The following is an 18,030-nucleotide window of genomic DNA, read 5'->3' as shown; positions in this document are numbered from 1 at the left end:
GCTGTCTCCTGAACTATCCGGCTCTTCCACTCACGCCCCTCCATTTCGTTCCTCTCTCCGTCCCCCTTTTTCCCTCCTCCACATGGACCGCTCCAATTTTGACGCATTGCAGGTGAGAGGCGACCAATGGCTACGGGAGTCTCATCCTGCGCCTCCTTCCGGAGCCAATGGAAACACGCGAAACAATCACGATCGCTCCATTCTGTGTCCTTCCGCCAGCAGACGGCTGGAGGGAGGGGCGGGACGGGAAAGAAGCGCGAGGAGCGAGCGAGGGGAGGAAAGTAGTCCTCTCTTCCCTCTCTCCGCGAGGAGGAGGAAGTGGGCGGAGCCGCCGCCAGGGGCAAGAGCGGATTGGGCGAGGCGGCAAAAGAGGGCGTGGTTCCCGCTCCTTCGAGGGAGGAGGCCCAGCGGGGCGAGGCCGGAGGCGGCCGTTGGCGGAGGGATCCGGTGCGCGCCTTGAGGCTCCGTGAAGCGGCCTGCAGTGCGTCCCGGCTGGTGCGGCTCCTACCTCCCTTCACGACGCCGTCGCTGCTCCTCGAAGCCTCTTGACGCGACCGCCTTTCTCGCCGAGCCGGACCCGACTATGGTGAGGGGAGAGCGCGGCGCCTTCGGGGCGGCTTTCACTTCCGGCACCCTCCAGGGGGTCGGACTACAACGCCCATCCTTCCTGGCGGCGGCCGGAACGGATGGGTGTTGTAGTCCGACCCCCCTGGAGGGCACCGGGTGGAAGAGATGGCTGCAGAATTACTCCAGGGGCGGCCTGGTTATTTGGGACGCCCGTTTGGGGGGTGCAGAGCTGTAGACGGAGGGCGACGCTTCCGAGGAGGAAGACCCCCCCCCCCTTTTGCAGGGTCGGATCAGGCCCGTTGGCGGGGAGGACGGAGAGGGGGCAGCGGGGCAGTGGCCCTGCTCGAGGGAGGACCTTCGGGGCAGGACGAGAGGTTATTCTGGGGGGGGCGCTGTGGGTTGGAGGAGCGTTTGGGATCGGTGCCCGGCCGGGGGGGGCGGCCCTCGTATCCTGTTGCAGTGGGCGAGATGCGGGAGGGGGGGTGGGCCGGTTGCAAAGCAGGAGTGTTGCGAAGGGGATTATGGGAGGGGTGAGGAAGAGGAAGGCGCGGTGCAGAGGAGGAGGGGGCGGAAAGGCCCTTGGGGTGATGCAACTTGATTTGGGGGAGGTCTTGGAGGGGGATAGTGAGAGGCAGAGGGGCGGCTGGAGGGTGGGGGCTGGGGGAGTGCAAAGGAGGGAGGAGGGATGCGGGACCCCCGGGTCCTGGGCGGGTTGGCCGCCGTGGTGCCATGGCGAGGGAGACGGAGCGGGCTTGGCTACTGTTGGGAGGGGGCTGGTGGCTGATGGCAAAGGGGGGAGAAACGGGTGGGGGAGGGCTGGGCATGTAGGCTGACCCAGTGGGGGGGTTGCACTGAGAAGCAGGCAAGTGCTGTGGTGGCTGCGGAGGGGGGCTCTGGACAGAAGGCCCAGCTGGCTGGGTGCATGCGGCAGGAGCATCTGGTGCTGGCTGGCACGGGGTGACAGCACCCCTTTAGAACGAGGCCTGGCACAAGGGAGGCTTGGAGCAAGGGAAGGGTTGGCATCTATCAGCCTGCTTTTTGGTAAGAGAGGTGCCCTAGGACAAGCACTGGAGGGGGATAGGAGGGAGCTCTGCGTGCGCAGGGAGCCAGGCAACAAGTGTTGGAGAAGGTGGTGGGTATATAGGAGCTTCAGGCAGAAGCAGATTCGCAGTTCGGTATTGAGCTAATAGGATCCTGAAAGATTCTGCTGACACAATCAACATAAAAAGTGTAAAAAGAGGCGGGGTGCACTGGGAGGCTCTAATTTGTTCTCGCCTCTCGCTGAAGGGTGGCTGGAAGGGGTATGATGCCTCCCCTGCTGGCGCAAATCGACTTGCCACAATTCTGGGGGGAGAGCTGAGCATCCTGTTGCGAAGATGCAGGGTGACACAAATGTAGCCGGGAGCATCTATCCAAGGACTTTGCTGTAGGCCTGCCTGACTCTGGCAGAGGGCTGGTCTACTGCAGCATCTGACGTTTCCAGATCATTCACTGGGCCTTGGGAGGCACCTTGGTTTGCCTAAACAAGGAAATGCAGCTTTGGTAACATCTGACTTCAGCGGAAATATGAGAGTATTCGGTCTATTCAGCACGCAGTTCACGTAACTCTTACATTGCCATGCTGTATGGTGCCCAGTAGCATGACTGTTTCTGATGAAATGGTAAAAGTGAAAGAAGAAACTTACTGGGGCAAAGGTTCTGCAAGGGGCCACTGTGAAAGATTAAAAGGTCACTTGTGTGACCTTAGGGGTGCTTGGTTCAGAAGCTGAAGTTCTGGAGGAGAGAACTCAGGATGTGCAGAGTGGGTGGGTTGGGCTGCTGATTTTTGGGAAAGGATTTATTAGGGCAAGATAGAGAGACCTCCAAGTACGCTGACTTTGAAACTTCCCTGTGCTGCTTCCCTTTTCACCTATGCTGAGGACATATGTGGGCTGGATTTGATTTGGAGTTTCAGCTTTGTAGGTTGCTGGTCTAAAAGGAGAGAAGAATGCCATGATAGCCTCCTGTTAAGTTCCTCGGAGTCCTTCTGGCTTTTCTTCACTCCCCACTGCAGCTTCCGGCGCATGGATGACGCACTGGGTTCTTCAATCCACTGCTGAAGTTTCCCTCAGCCCATTGCAAAATAGAAGATTGCATGCCTGCATCACTTGTTTCACTCTTGCAGCTCTTGTCAGATCAGCCAAGCCACAAGCTAATATTTTCTTGTTCTCTGCTGTGTGCATGCGTAGCTCCCTCTGAGAGCATCTTTTCCTCAAGCCGTATCGAAAAGCTTGCCAGAATAGCTGCCATGTTATTCTGGCAGTTACTGCAAAATGAATCCATGCCACAGGTCTTCTTAACATTGGGTTTGGGGACACAAGTAGGACTGCTGCCTTCTCTGCCTTATTTGAGATGGCACGGAGGGGTATAAAGGGCAAGTTATTTCCAAAGACACGATTCCAAGGGAGATAGTGGTTTTCTTACCCTTTTCTCTCCTCTGGATTCAGACAAGTGTAGGTGGGGTGGCAGGAAGATTAGTTGGTCCAAAATTAATGCCAGGCTGTTTTTTCTCTTTCGCCTGCTTCTCTTTCGCCTGCAACCACCTTGATGGCTCTGTGCTTGAGCTCAGGAGAAGAATCGGTGCAGCCTGTGGAGCGGTATCGCTCCTTCCAAGAGGGGCCTGCTCTTTTGTGGCGCACTTTGAAAAAACCCTTCTGCTGAGTCTTCCCCTCTGTTGCTCAATTGGAAGTGCTTGATCATCCTTGTTTCCTCACCTAACAGCAGAGGGCTTCTGGGTCCACTCCAGTCTCTGGTGCTGAGCACCTCTCTCTCCCCCCCACCGCCCTTTAATAGAGCAATAGTTGATCTATGGAAAGGCCTTTTGCCTGAAGCCAAAATGGATTTTTCCAGAATGTGGAGGTGGGGGAAGTTCAGAGGGCTACTTCTGAGGTTTTCCTTTCCTGGGGGACTTTCTCCTCCCTCGGCCTGCATCATTTTGTCTGTTGCGCCCTTGGCAGTCTTTCGTGCTATGTGCACCTTGCAAGAAGGGGATCTCTGGCCATATTAGGTTTGCTTTCTGTTCCTGCTCTGACTGTGCTGCAGGGTTGGAATAGCAGGACTGCAGTTGGGGCTGAAGTCCAAATAATCTTTGCGTTTCAACTCCTGTTTCCCAGAGCATTGAATTAGACTCTTCTAGCTCTCTTAGCCGCTTGCCCTGGAATGCTTGTGACCTACAAACTGCTCTGTAGTTGCAGTTTGCATAAGTAAGAGAGGGTGACACAGCTCATTTCATCTCAGCCATAGCATATGTAATGGGAGACTGTCCCAGATAGGATGGCCAGAAGTTTCACGACATGGTGCTGAAGAAGGGTGGGAATATGCTTGTTCCTTTGTTGCTGTTGATAAATGCTTATGGTTCACCATAGGAACCCAAGCTGTGGTTCCTGCCACATGCTTGGAGGTAGGTAGCAGCTGGCCCAAGGTCACTCAGTAAGCATCACTTGCTCATCTCTTTCTGGTTAAAGTTCTAACACACTTGAGCTACTGTAACTTGTTGGCTCTCACCCAGAAGCCTAGATGCCTGCAGTGAAATTCAGCATGGTAAACACACATTCTTGCAGTTGGAGCAATGCCTTTTTCAAACTGGCCTTTTAAAAAACGAATCAGTCATATGACCCTCCTAGAGACAGAAGCCATTTTGGATCTCACTTCCAGCCTTTTTATAAGAAGAAGGTAGAGAATATGTCTTTGAGGTCCAGTTCTAGTCATTCTGTGCAAAAGATATATTGAGAGAACTTGGAAGTCTGAAACATGGTCTGTTGATGACCCAGAACACCTGTGCTCAGCTCAGTATATCTGTAATCTTAACCCAATAAACCACTTGTTAATGATATGGCTTATGATTTGAACCTGATTAGCCGTGCTTGGGATTTGCAAGGCATTTCTCCTGGGGCAGGAGGGAACTGCTGAGTCACTGGAAGGTCCAGCATCCTGTTTCTCATAATGGCTGGAGTTGCCTCAGAAAAGCTGACCACCAGGACTTAAAAGAGCCTCCAAGTCTCTTTTTGCCATCAGCACTAAGAACTGGTAGGCCTTTTCTCTGTGAATGGGTGGGATTAATGAAATTTGCTGAGATATGGTTATTGCTGTGAACTGGCTTTCAGTGGTCGTCACCAGGTCTTGTGGGAATAAATTCCAGAAATTGTGTTGTCAGACTGGCTTTTTTGATGCTCTCCTGCATGAATCAGCCACCCTTGTGGGTCTTCGTTGGCAGCTCTTGCAGTGTATCTGTTCTCGTAGCTTGTGCAGCCTGAATTTGTAGGAGTTCAAGACGCCAGTGCCTGGGAATCAGTAGCCTTCTTTAAGAGCAGGAAAGAGACAGAAGGGGCTGGGCGTCCATAGTCCAGAGCAAAGCTTAGGAAACAGGGAAATGCTTTTATTTTGTAAGGCTGTCCCTAGCCATTGGAGGCAGTTGGAGCAAGACTCTTCTACCGTCCTTGAACACTGCTGCCCTTTGTTTTTATGCTCCTTGACAGTTCCTTACGGCTGGAGCGAAGAGCAAAGAGAATGGTTGTTCTCCAGACTCCTTGCAGGAGAGGGTTAGAAGGATGGGCTAGCTCTCAAGAAAGCAGGCGTAGGCCGAACATCTGGATTCAGGGATCTGCAATGAAGGATGGGTTCACTGGTGGAGATGATTGTTCCAAGTTGCAGCTGTGTTGTGATGGAGACCAATCATGGTTTGGGCAGAATTGTAGAAGACAGGAAACGTAATAACTTTGGTGGAACCTGTTCAGCCCCTGTGATTTGGGAGGCTGCTGCATCTCAGAGTGATAGTAATCAAGATTTCATGATTTTATGGTGCGAGAATGAGGAGGATGTGGGTTCAAAGCTGAAAAAATTTGGAGGGATCTCAGTTGCCTTTTCTGGGCATTAACTGAGAGCATGGAAAATATCACTGCAACTGATGCTTCCCCACCTGATGATTATTTGGTGAAAGATACCAAGTCTGACAGAGATGGGTGAGGCCTAGCAGTTAACCTCTCTTTTCTGCTTCCAGGCTGACCAGCTGACTGAAGAACAGATTGCAGGTGAGTTCCCATGCATGAGCATAAATATGATTAATAGCCCCTGGTTGTTGAAGAGCAACAACTAGCAAAACACCAGCTCTTTCGCCAGAAGCTGAAGTGGGTGCCTCAGTCAGGCAGACTTGCTCAATAATGCATACAGAGAGGCAGTTCTTAACGTTGTTGCACAGAAGGACCAGCTTTTTCTGTTAGGCAGCATCTTTTTAATGAACTCTATCTGGCTTTGTTAGGCTGTTATTTCTCCAGCTGCAGGTGGCTTGGGCTTAGGGCTGCAAGGAACAGGTGCTAGAAAACAGAGAAGTACCATTATTAGCAGCGTAAGGACTTGGGCTTTCAAGATTTCATACGATCCATTTAATCTTTTCTCCTTCATGAGCCTTTGGGGTAAGATTGTCTGGGTATCTACACTACTTGGTTTGAGTGCTCTGGTTTTCTGCAGAATTCAAGGAGGCCTTCTCCCTCTTTGACAAGGATGGCGATGGAACCATCACCACCAAGGAGCTTGGCACTGTGATGAGGTCTCTGGGACAAAACCCCACTGAGGCAGAACTGCAAGACATGATTAACGAGGTGGATGCGGATGGTGAGTGAACCCAAAGCCTCCGTAATAAGAATGGCCAAATTAGTTCAAAACGTGGGTTCTCCACATGTTCAGTACAAGAATTTAGATAGAAGCAAGCTGTCTGCTTAGCAGGTGAAAAAGCAGCCTCTGTCTAGAACTTTTCCAGCATCTTTGCTCCAAATGCCCAGTGCTGGCTGACGTGGCCTGGCTGGGCTGCGATAGCCACGTCCAGCAAACTATTGGACCTGCAGCCTTCTTAGTGATTGTTCCTCGGACACCCTTTCTGTCTCCCTTTTGAGGTGATAGGCAGTATTCTGCTCTGGACCATAAACTGGAAGTAGATGTCCTTGTTTCATTCACATTGAAACGGGCTCTGTGGCATAACCAACACAAGCGGCCTCTCCAGCTGGAAGGAATCCGCTGGCTTGGGTGGCATTCCTTTGAGCAGGGTGGGAGTTTTCAAAGCCTGCTTAAGGGGGACAGTTCTCCATGGATGTGCTGTACGTGTCAGAAGCTGCCCGCTTGGTCTCACAGTGCCCATTGCTGCATTTCAGGGAATGGCACAATCGACTTCCCAGAGTTCTTGACCATGATGGCAAGGAAGATGAAGGACACAGATAGCGAGGAAGAGATCAGGGAGGCGTTCAGGGTGTTTGACAAGGTGAAGCAGCTAATAAGAGCTACTGAGGGGTGGAGGGAGGCAGGGAGACCTTTCCACAATAATGGAAGGAGAAAGAGTGGATCTCCTTCCCTGAAGCTGCCATCTCCCTGGGCGTGCCAGGGAAAGGTCTGCCCCTCCCTCACCTGAAAGATTTCTCCACTTTCAGGATGGGAATGGCTACATCAGTGCAGCAGAGTTGCGCCACGTGATGACAAACCTTGGAGAAAAGCTCACAGATGAAGAAGTGGATGAAATGATACGGGAAGCTGATATTGATGGAGATGGGCAGGTCAACTATGAAGGTTGGTAAAGGGGGGATGGGGGACCACAATATGGCTGCTTAGAGATTTGAGGACCTGCTAATAAAGAACCATAGGGCTCTCCACAGGTTGGTAGGGGAGCTTTCCTCACCCTTGTGCCCTCTGAAGGGGCTGGATGACTACGGCCATTTTTGATGCTGGCTGGAGAGAGTGGAAATTGATGTCACGGGGAAGACTCTGCCCAGCTTTAGCTTTAGTGTGGAAGATTGGAGGGGCATCCACATGGAGTTTTGTGAAAATAAGCTGAAATCCTGTCACAAAGGCAAGCATGGAAAGGCTCGCTATCTCTACAGTCCTTGCTTATATTTAACGTGTTCAGCTGAACCAGGACTTTCCTCACTCCCCACCTGGTGGTTCCCTTCGGAGCATCCTTCTTTGGTGCTGGGAACATGTGGTGACTTTTAACCTTTGGTCTGTTGGTGTTTGTTCAGGAGAGCAGGGCTGTTTATGACTAGGACTGTAGGGGATACTGGTTCCTTTTTTCTCTCAACTGGGGTCACACATTTAAAGCAAGTAAAAGGTTGTCTGCTGTACACCTGGGGTTGTGTCTGTGCCAGGAGCTAAGTGAGCGGAGGGGAAGGCAACGCCTGCACCGGAGACGTTGACGAGGACCCAGCGGGCGCTCACCGTGTTGCTTTGTGCTGTGTCTCTTGCAGAGTTTGTGCAGATGATGACCGCAAAGTGAAGCCTGCAGACTGGGTGGCTGGCAAGGCCCGTTCTCCTTCGATACTTTCTCCAACACACTCTCTCTACTTAAGTAACCTGGTTCTATAAGCAAACAAATCGGCTGTGGAATAAATCTGACCAAGCAATTAAAAAAAAAACACCTTCCCAAGCTGCATGATTGCACTCATCTCTCCCTCCTCTTTTCGCTTTTCCCCTTCCCTCCCTCCTTCCCTCTCTTCTTCCGTCCCTTCCTAGGAGAATCCTCTAAAATCCCCTGAGAGCCCCCCAGCCTTGTGGATGTCTTCGTTTCCATTGGGTATTCTGTTCTGTAGTCAGAGCTGGCCCATATCTCAGGGTGCAGATTCTTTCTCTTTCTTTCAAGAATCCACATGAAGGGGTGGAGAGAGTGCAAAATCTTCTCAATCATGTTGCATGTGTCTGGGCACTGTAGTTGTGCGCGTTGACATGGCAGTCACCACTGAAGGTCTTGCCCCAAGGAACACCGGGGGTACAAGTAAGAAATCGTTTGTTTTTTCTTTCCTTAGTTTTCTTTGGGTGGGAGGGGGAGTTATCCCACCATCTGGATGTATATGGCTGAAGGTGGATTCCATCAGCATGACCCAGAGGAGAGGCTGATCGAAGAGAGGGGGGCAAGTGTCCCAACACTGTCCAATTGGCGCTTTTCAAAACACCCACCAACCCAACCACCCAAAACTTCAATCTTCTGTCTCTGTTCTTAACCCTGTATAAATTGTAAATGTCCTTACAGTTTCCTAAGCATTGTGTCAGACATCAGAGCTGCTATGTACATATCTGATGCTACAGCCTCTAGGGTGCGCCCTGCGTGTGGTAACGGCGGATGCTTTTGGCTGGCAGCTTGGGAGGGGGTGCATTGGAGTGGAATCGCAATAAAACAGTGAAGCCTCCGCTGAGTGAATGCCAACTGCGCCAGAACACCCTTTTCTCCCCCCTCCCCCCCCTCGTGCAATGCTTTTTTTTCTTCCGTAGTGGCTCGCGACTTAACGCCTCTGACGCACCTTGGCTTCGGTGTCTGTGCTCTTTGCTGTGGCTTCCTCCGCCTTTTCCCCTTCTTTCCCCCCTCCCCGCTCTTCCTCCCCTCTCCTTGCGGCAAACAGCATGAGCTGCAAATTTTGCTTCTCTTTTTCTTTTTCTTTTTTAATCAAATAAAAAGATGTTTGGGGTTTTTTTGGAGAGGCAATTGAAACGAGAAGCAGAATTCTCCTGAAACTGGACGGGAGAGTGCTTTGTGCCGCCCGCGGCAGGCCTGACTTCGCTCCTTCCGGTTTCTTGCCTTCTGCACTCGGCCGTGTCAGCGGAGGGGGCTTGCCGAAGAGCGTGGGGAAGGTTGGAGCAAGAATGTCTTTGAAAGCAGGTGGCGTTTGTTCAGTTCAAGCTGTGAAAATAAAATTATATCAATGTTTTCCAATAAAATGCAGTGACTACCTGACGTGACTGGTGTTGCTTTGAAGTGTCTGCCTGTTACCCTGCTCCTGGGAGCACCGAGGGAGCACTGCTGGACTCGAGCAGTCTGGTAGCACCGTTTCTGAGTAACAAACGTTATGGGAAAGACACTACCAGACTCTGCTGTTGTGTTGTTGTTGGGTTTTTTAGGGGGGGCAACATAGACTGACAACCACCACCCTCCTATAATGACTTGGCCCTGGTATCCCTCTAAAGGCCCTTTCCCACTTACAGTCCTTGAACCACTCTCGGGTTCCCTTTTGTGCCAGCTGTTGACCTGTGGATAAGAGGAAGAAGCTGTTTGCTTGTCCCCCTCTCTGTGGCTCCTTTGACAGCCTGGAGGAGGCCAAGGGAGGGCGAAGGCCTGGCCCGGAGAAGGGCAGCGTCCCCCACCCGGTTGTGGCTCTTGGATTAGGGTGGCGCTCCTTGCAGACTCTAAGCCCAGGTGCTTGTTTTCGGGAGGGAAGGGTTCTGCAGGCGCCTGAGCAGTTCTCAGCTCTACTGAGAGGCCGTGTGTTAAGAGGGAGGTATCCCACCAAAGATGGGGAGGGGGATTATGTGACTCTCTCTAGAGTTCTCTCATGTTTTCATGAATTTTAAGCTTGTGTGCCTGACAAGCAGTTGGCTCAAGGGGGAGAACATAGGGATGGAGAGGTGGTGGTGGGGCAGGTAGCTGCCTGACGCAGCGGGAGGGCTGTCCGCTGGCTGGTTCAAAGCAGTTTGGCCACTAGGCTTGGGAATCAACAGTGGAATCCCGTCTTCTGGTCTCTTCTGGATGCGCAGGGCTACAGTGTGCATTTGGGCAGGAGGTGGTGGGGATTACACCCCAACTCCACTAGAAGGCGAGCCTGGACTCTGCACGGTTCTCTCTGGAAGGATCCTGAAGACTTCCCGTCCCTCTGCTTGGTTGGAGATCATCCCGCCACCCTGACAGCAGCATGGAACTGCTTGGGAAAACTCTGCTGAATTAAAGATGGACAGGCATCCCATAAATGCAGCTTTTTTGGTTTTTGCTTTTGTTTTTTTTTAATTGATAGAGTGTGGTTTTCAAATGGCCCTTTTCCTCGTCTCTTGAGCCCTTTGCTTGAAAGATCCCAATTACTGGATTCTGGAATCCTGCAGGGGCTGCGTTCCTGGTGTTGCAGGAGTCTGAAGTGTGCAGAGGGTGCTGCTGCTGGCTCTGTTCTGTTGCCCAGCTTTCACACAAAATCTTCCTGTGCTATGAGTTGGAGTTTGGCTTGCTTGCTTTTTGACTCAAGCAAGATAGGCAGTGCTTGAGCACAGTTTTGTGTACACAGCGCCTGAATCTTTGAAGTTGCCGGTTGGAAGACGCTGTGATCTTCTAAGTCCCCCAAATACAACTGATGCTCCACGCTATGGAAAGCCCTGTCAAGTCTGATCCCCTTCAGATGTATTGACTGGCACTGATCACCAACCCTGTGAATTGTAATCCACTGTATCTGGAGGAGAAGGTTGATAAAGCGCTTAAAAATAGTAATGTAGAACTGGGGAAACAGAATGATTCAGAAGCCCACTCAGCCAGAAAATTCACTGGCTGGCCAATAATGATCATTCTACCCAAACTACGACACAAGGTGGTTGTGACAATAAAATAGAGTGATATGGGTAGAGAAACATCTTTCCTGTCTTGATCTAATGAAATAATGAGTAATAAAACAGGTGGTGTCTTGAGACATTCTGAAGATTTTAGGCAGGTGTATCTGGGTTTGTTCCCCGTTTTAATATTAAGCACTTAAGGGGTTATTTAGTCTGCCTGTCATTTTTCTCCCCTCCCTGCCTTGCAATCTGCTTGGCCGGACAACAGCTATTCCAGGATCTCTTCTTCCCTTGAGAATCTGTCAGGATGCCTGGAGAAGCAAAACCCTTCTAATTTCTTGTTGAAGATCCTAAGCAGAGAACAGTTTTTGCAATGCAGCCCTTGATCCCCCCAAAAGCTGAGACGTGGCCCTCTCGGTTCTCTGAAGGGACCGAAAGCTTGCAAGCTCCAGCTATACAGTTTCACCAAGACTTGGAACAGATCAGAGAGCTGCTCCTCCCGGTCCTCCGACCGCAGATGAAACTGATGTAGGGTTTGCTGTGTGTTTGTTTGTTTGTTTGTTAAGATTTTCTTGGGCATTTCTGGAATTCCCTGAGCCCTTGGAGAGAGGCTGTGGTTTTTGGGGCTGGGAGCCTATGACGTTTGCAAGGGGATGTGCAAAGGTTTCGTTGGCTCTGCAGTGGCAGATGAAGACGGCAGAGGGAGTCCCCCTCCATGGAAAAGTCCTGTTACTGTTTTGAAGCTGGTTCTTCAGTAGCTGTGAGCCCCTGCAACGGGTTGTGTGACACTTGGCTGGGAATCGCATCCTTGGTGGAGCCTGGTCTACTGTCAGCCCAGCAGCTCCTTCCAAAACTTGGCACCAGAACCCAGGCTTCCCGCACACAGGAGTGGAGGAAGAGGGCTATGGTGCCCCTCAAGTTGGCATGTCATTCAAGCCGTGCTGCGGGAGCACGTGAAATTCTGCTCCGGTCCTTTTCTTGGAGTCGGGCAAAACACATTTGCCCCATCTGTCTGCCGGGCAATGCCATTTCTCTGTGCCCGGGTGTGCCCATATACCCAGAAGCCCCACAAAGCAAGACCTGCCCCAAAAAAAGTGCTGAAGAAAGACAAGCCATGTCCCGCCATATCTTCTTTTTAGAGGAGGCCCCGGTGGATAAGGATGCATCTGGTCATCCTTCAGAAGCAACTCTGCGAGTACTGCCGCCTCCCTTCTGCTGAGGTGGGAAAAACCTGAATGCCCCTCTACTCTCGAATTGCCCACGCGAACAGACCCGAAAGTGCCAATTGGTTCTGATTCCCAAACCTGGTGCAACAGGGTGGCAGGGTGGTTCCAGTAGCGCTGGGCTAGCTCCGTTTCAAATCGCCCTTCTGCCTCACCTATCTCACAAGGGTGTTGTGAGGCCAGAGCAAAGGAGGAAGAAAGCATCGCATGCTGAAGGAGCTAAACAGAACAGCTTGCCAGCTCTGGAGCAGGTTTGCAGGCTCGTCTCTGGCTTTATGGATGAAGACTCAGTTGGGGGAAGATAATGCAGGGCACCGTTTATTTCGATCCAGAGGATTGCCCTTGGCCTTTAGAGTGCTAGATGCCACCATGAAAATGGTGAATGCAAACCAGGGCAAAACCTAAATTTGATTTCATTTGAAGCCCATGATGGTTTCTCTCCAGCCTCTTCTGTTGCAAATTTTAATTTGGACCTGGCTGATCTCCAAGAAGCTGAGGTAGGTCAAGCTGGTTACTTTGCTAGGAAATCCTCTTGTTAGAAGCAAGACTGGGGGTTTGGGCAAACATTGAAGAAGACAAGTGGCAAACCACTTCTGGGTTGCCACCAAGCAAAAAGGAGTGTGCATGTCCAGGAATGACACTCAACTGGAGACATTTTGGAGAGGTTCCAGAAATCACATGCCTCTGAATTTTGTACCCTAGGCTCTAGTTAGCTCTCTTTTGGGGTGTAAGAGTTCAAGCAGATACCCAGTATTCATGAAATTAGAAGCATCTGGATTGATGGGAGGTCAGCTGGACCTGTGCTTAGGTGACTGAAAGAGTTGGGATGTCAATCAAAAGTCAAGACCATGACGGTACAATCAAAAAACGGGCAGAATGTTGATCACAGCATCATGGTCACCACCTTGACTTTTTTGACTCTACCCTGTAGACACCCCTGGAAGGAACTGTTTCTTAAATGACTCAGAGCCCTTCCCCAGCAGTTCAAGGCTTACCAATTAAGGTCCTTTGAAGAAATTCTTGTCCTTCAGATTTATGGATTTTGCAAAACTGACGGGATGGTGGTGGCAGCAGGGTGGGGGATGACCCAGTCAGCGGCTCCCCCTCAGTCTCTGCACGTAAAGGGACTCTGCAATCGAAGTCCTGCCCTCGATGCATTGACGTTCCACCATGAAATTGAGGAGATGCAGGCCCTCTTGTTTATGCAGCGGTGCTGGGCTGGTGCCTTGTTTGGCCTTTCTTCTGCTCTGCCAGGTGCCTCAACTCAATAGGCATCTCTCCTCCCTTTAAGGAGATGCCATCCAGTGGAGGTCATGGTGCCTTGGCTCATCCTTGAGGCCACAGAAGAGCCTTTCCTGGGCATCGTTTGCAACTTCATCTGCGTGCACAAAACCACGGGGAGGCCTGACCTCTCTGCAGAAAATACCAATTTCTGTTGGTCGCTGATGGGTACCATCAACGCAACATAGGTATGAGGCAGCAATTTTCTGAAAGGCTCAAAGGCACTTTATGTGTGTTCCTTTAAGAAGAGCAGGGAGGAGAAACTCAGTTCCAGGATTAGGGTTAGTCTAAATATGCCCCGCAAATGCTGAAGGGAGAACCTAAAAGCATAGAAATGTCATCAAATTCAGCCTCCAGCTTCCAACAGTGGCTGGGTCAGAGTTAGCCCTAGAAATTGATCATGTTTTTTCTTCCACGTCTGGTATTTTGGTGCTGGTCATTGGAGCTTGTCTGCCTTGGAATGTTGTGATGGGTCTCTCCTCTGGATTAAATCCTAGAAGAGACCTCAAAGGTCATCTAGTCCAACCCTCTAGAGATGGAGGGTCTACCTCCTCTAAAGGCGAACTGTTTTGCTGTCTACTTTGCTGATATTGCTCTGGGCCCTCCCAAAGTCATCTAGGTTCATGAGATCCAGCAAATCCGAGATGCTAATTCTACTTTGAGGGACAAAGAGTTAGAGTCCGCCTTCTCAGAAGGGGAGAACTGGGATGGATAGAAAGCTGCCTGGCTTGTTGGAGATCCACAAATCACTGCAAAACAAATCAGGACTCTGGTAGCACCTTTTCCGGCTCACAGATTTTATTCAAAGGCAGAAGCTGTAGCTCACGAAAGTTTCTACCTTTGAATAAAATTTGTGAGCTGGAAAAGGTGCCACCAGACTCCTGATTCTTTTGCCACCCCAGACTTACAGGGCTCAATCTTGAGGATCCATGAGCTAAAGCCTTGTCCTTGAGAAAGCACCAGCAAAGTTAGAAGGGGACAGACCAGGTGCTCTTTTGCTCCCATCCCCTCCCCAAATCCACAAAATGGAGAGAAGTGAATGTAGGGAGCCGTTGCCCACTTAGCTGCCTGGGCGTGGGGGACTAACACCAGTTGGTCGGCTTTGGGGGGTGTCCTTTCTATTCTATTTTGGCCCTCTTGGTTGGCTTACGCTTAGGGTGCCGCTGTGGCCACCAAAGGCAAGTTTTAACCCTGACATATCTGAGTGGCAAAGGCAGACACACACATCCGTGTGCATGAAAAGCAGAATTTCAGAAACAGCACTATCATTTCCCCTTCCATCAATAGCCACTCCTGTGGGTTGCGCGTTCCTCCAAAAGAAATGAAGCAGTAACATATTTATTGCCTGTAAAAGTCTGCCTGACTCTGATAGGGTGAGAGAATGCCTTCACTCCCACATGAAGGAGCAATGGGGGGAGAGCCCAAGGGTCAACAACATCCCTCCACACTGTTGAGCAATTCTGGACAGGACGTCATGCCAAATACTGTAGGACCCACGTGGCTTGCATGTATTCTCTGCCAAGAACGGTCACTCTAAGGGTCTGTCTTTTTTTTCGTCTGACCAACGTCGATGAAGGAGTTGGGTGAAGGTGTATTTCGGCCTCCTCCATCCTGGAATCCTTTAGATGTGCTGGACCTCAACGCCTATAATCCTGAGCAGCTGAGGATTCATGTTTGTTGAACACGTCAGGGAGGGGTGTGGTTGAGCAAGCCTGATGTCTTGCAAAGAGGAAGAATGAGATAAGCCACATGACAAGAGGTTTCTTCATTGAACTTTCTCAGGAACATGGAAGCAAGAGTTTTCGTGAAGGGGCCCTTTAGATAAAGATGCGCATCGGAAAGATTGGTGTGGCCTTGCACCGCCCACCCACTGTAGAACTTATGGTGAGGTAACATGGGAAGATGGAAAAGGAAAATCATCATCTGAAATGGGGATAATTTTAATTAAACTGAAATGTAAATGAACTCCGTTTAGGTTTTAGCCTCTCTCATCCGCTGCCCAGAGCAAAGGAAAACTCTGTTGCTGCCTGCCTGGCCACCTAATCCAACATCTCCTTGCTTCAAAATGTATGTATTGCTAGTTCCACTGGGTGAAGATGTGGATTTCGTAAGATTGCTGGAAGAAAGGACTGCACGGCGGGACTCCCTCTCCGGGTGTTTCTGGGCCAAGCAGCATGGAAATGCTGCCATGGCGTCTGCCCACCCTCTTGGGTAATGCTCCTGTTCCCCCACCCACTAGTTTCCTTCAGGCCATGACTTAAGTTCAGGGGCTGTCGCAAGTGAGCGCACAAGTTGCTCAAACCCTCAGCGTCCTGCCCCAAACCCTCTGGGGAGCAGGAGAAGAGGAAGTGCTGTTGACATCCAGGAGATTCCTCCATCACGAGGCTGGAGAGGGTCATGCTGTTGAGAGCAAGGACGCTCGAGCACACAGAAAGGTGGTGGCTTCAGAGACTGCGAGGCGATTGAGAAGGGGCATGACTCAACCTCAGTCCGTGGGCAGAGGCCCACGTGTCCTCTCCCCAGGGTCACTGGCCTACACAACAAGTATAAAAGGCAGGCCATCCCATTTTTCTGCAGACAGATGTTCCCTGGGAGGGCCAGCCTGCCATCGGTGTTGCAATGAAACTCATAGCTTGAAGGGAGGAGGAACGTTTGGGCTAGCAAGAGGCTTTCACATTCTTGAGAGCATGGCAAGCCAACCCTTGGCTTGTTGAGGCTCTTGACGTCCATCTCGAAGGCTTCCTTGGATAACAGAACGGCTGCTGATGGTTCTCCGAGGGAACAATTCAGAGGAATTGTTCAGACACTTTTCTTTTGCAACGCTCAATGAACGTTGGCCCTAAGCGGCTATGAAATGCTAGTTATTGGCCCCCGTGGCTCTCTGAGCCTTTCCTACTTCTAGACCATACTTTTAATGTAAAACAGGTCTGCAGGGGTACGTGTGCGCGCGTGCACACACACACACACACACACACACACACTTAATCACCTGACTCTCCCTGCTGTTTTATCCACACTCTAGGACCTGTTGACACTTACAATTGGCCGGCTGAGTCCTACCTCTATGGCAGTGTTTCTCAACCTTGGCAACTTTAAGACGTGTGGACTTCAATTCCCAGAATTCCCCAGCCAGCCATGCTGGCTGGGGAATTCTGGGAGTTGAAGTCCACACGTCTTAAAGTTGCCAAGGTTGAGAAACACTGCTCTAGGGTGAGAGCTGATTCACAGGCTCATGCTGGCAGGGGATTGTGGGAACTGTAGTCCCAGGGCATCTGGAGGGCACCAGACTGGGGAAAGCTATACTATTACAATGCAAACATCACGGAGAAAGGCAAGATGGACCCTTCCACCCCTGTAAAGCCTAGAAAATTGTCTGGCCTAGCCACCACCATACAGGATCCCACCACCTTCTCTTAAGCTTGACTCCCAAGGACTGAATCAGAGGTACCGCCCCCCCCCTCCCCGCAGCCTACTAATCCAGCTGAAAAAGTGGATTTCCCCTTGTATTCCCAGGGCCGGATTCAGCAAAGCTCACAGCCAGCTCAGCTTGAGTTGCTGCAGGGTACAAATGTGTGCCTCCACCCAGCTGATTTTAGAAAGCTAGACAGGGTTGGACTAAATTAGCCTTGGGATGGGGGACTATTGGGACACCCCAGACTGTTGACTAAAGGCGAGTTATAAAAAAAAAAAAAACTGCCAGAAAGGAACGGCGAGCTACTTTCCTATTGTTGCCATGAAAGCTACTTGAGACATGTCCATGAGATCATCAGGAGTTGAACTGGCCTGGAAAGAGATGTGAGTCTTCAACGACAGGGAAGTCATTTCAACCGCCTCCATTCCCGGGCCTTTCTCCAGAACAAACTGTTTACTAGCATGAAATCGACAGAGGAACAGCTGTTTCCTAAAACCTCCTGGCAATCCGAAGCCCAGCATTGCACACAACTGATCAATGATATGGAGCTTGTTATTGGCAGAAGTGGAAGGATTTGGGGTGGAAAAGGAATACTTTGAGGGGAAGTAGAGAGTGGCGGTGTGGCCATGAGAGTTCTTTCAGAGCATCTTAAGTTACGTTTCTAATGGTGTTTTAATGATATAGGTAGTCCCTGACTTACGATCATTCAACAACTGTTTGAAGTTACAATGGTGCTGAGAAAAGTGACTTACAACCAATCCTCACACTTATGACCATCACAGCGTCCCTGCAATCACAGTACCTGGCATGTATTTACAATGGGTGCAGAGTCCTGGGGTCCGGTGATTGCCATTTGCGACCCTCCCAAGGGCTTCCAACAAGCAAAGTCAATGGGGAAAGCCGGATTTGCTTAACAACCATGTGATTTGCATAACAACCACAGCAAAAAAGGTTGTAAAATCAGACATGACTCACTTAACAACCACATCACTTAGGGATGGAAGTTCTGGTCCCAGTTGTGGTTGTAAGTCGAGGACTACCTGTATACAGTATTTGCTATTTTGTAAGTTTTATAAGTTTTTTCTCCTTTTCTCTTTTGACCTAGATGGATGCGCCTCCATCCCAGGCTGTCTAACGTCTTCTGCTTGATTCCACATGTAGGTGGATGGGTGGGTTGGTGGAGATCCATCTGGAGAAGAATGTTTTAATCAGGCCCAGGACTTTTCATTTCCAAAT

General features: G+C 50.6%; 1 protein-coding gene across 2 annotated transcripts; it reads left to right on the top strand.

Moving 5' to 3' along the window:
- Positions 1 to 433: 433 nt before the first annotated feature.
- CALM3 (calmodulin 3) lies at positions 434 to 9,307 on the top strand. 2 transcript variants are annotated; one of them, XM_007432439.4, is made up of 6 exons: positions 434 to 586; positions 5,603 to 5,633; positions 6,070 to 6,213; positions 6,747 to 6,853; positions 7,020 to 7,155; positions 7,830 to 9,307. In XM_007432439.4, the coding sequence occupies exons 1-6, from the start codon at positions 584 to 586 to the stop codon at positions 7,856 to 7,858; spliced, it is 450 nt and encodes a 149-aa protein (XP_007432501.1). In that variant the 5' UTR covers positions 434 to 583; the 3' UTR covers positions 7,859 to 9,307. The 2 variants fall into 2 exon arrangements, with proteins under 2 accessions (XP_007432501.1, XP_087995899.1); XM_088139773.1 differs by lacking the exon at positions 434 to 586.
- The last annotated feature ends 8,723 nt before the right edge of the window (positions 9,308 to 18,030 follow it).

The sequence above is a fragment of the Python bivittatus genome, unplaced genomic scaffold, assembly GCF_059951505.1.
Source record: "Python bivittatus isolate LINGU-HERP-01145 unplaced genomic scaffold, Pbiv_v1 ctg000310_np1212, whole genome shotgun sequence".
Taxonomy (NCBI): Eukaryota; Metazoa; Chordata; class Lepidosauria; order Squamata; family Pythonidae; genus Python; species Python bivittatus.
This window is presented reverse-complemented; position numbering and strand designations above follow the sequence as displayed.

Excerpts from the sequence above, each read along its gene's own strand:
- CALM3 (XM_007432439.4), top strand. Across the intron at positions 5,634-6,069 it reads GACTGAAGAACAGATTGCAG|AATTCAAGGAGGCCTTCTCC; the intron begins GTGAGTTCCCAT and ends GGTTTTCTGCAG. Across the intron at positions 7,156-7,829 it reads TGGGCAGGTCAACTATGAAG|AGTTTGTGCAGATGATGACC; the intron begins GTTGGTAAAGGG and ends TGTCTCTTGCAG.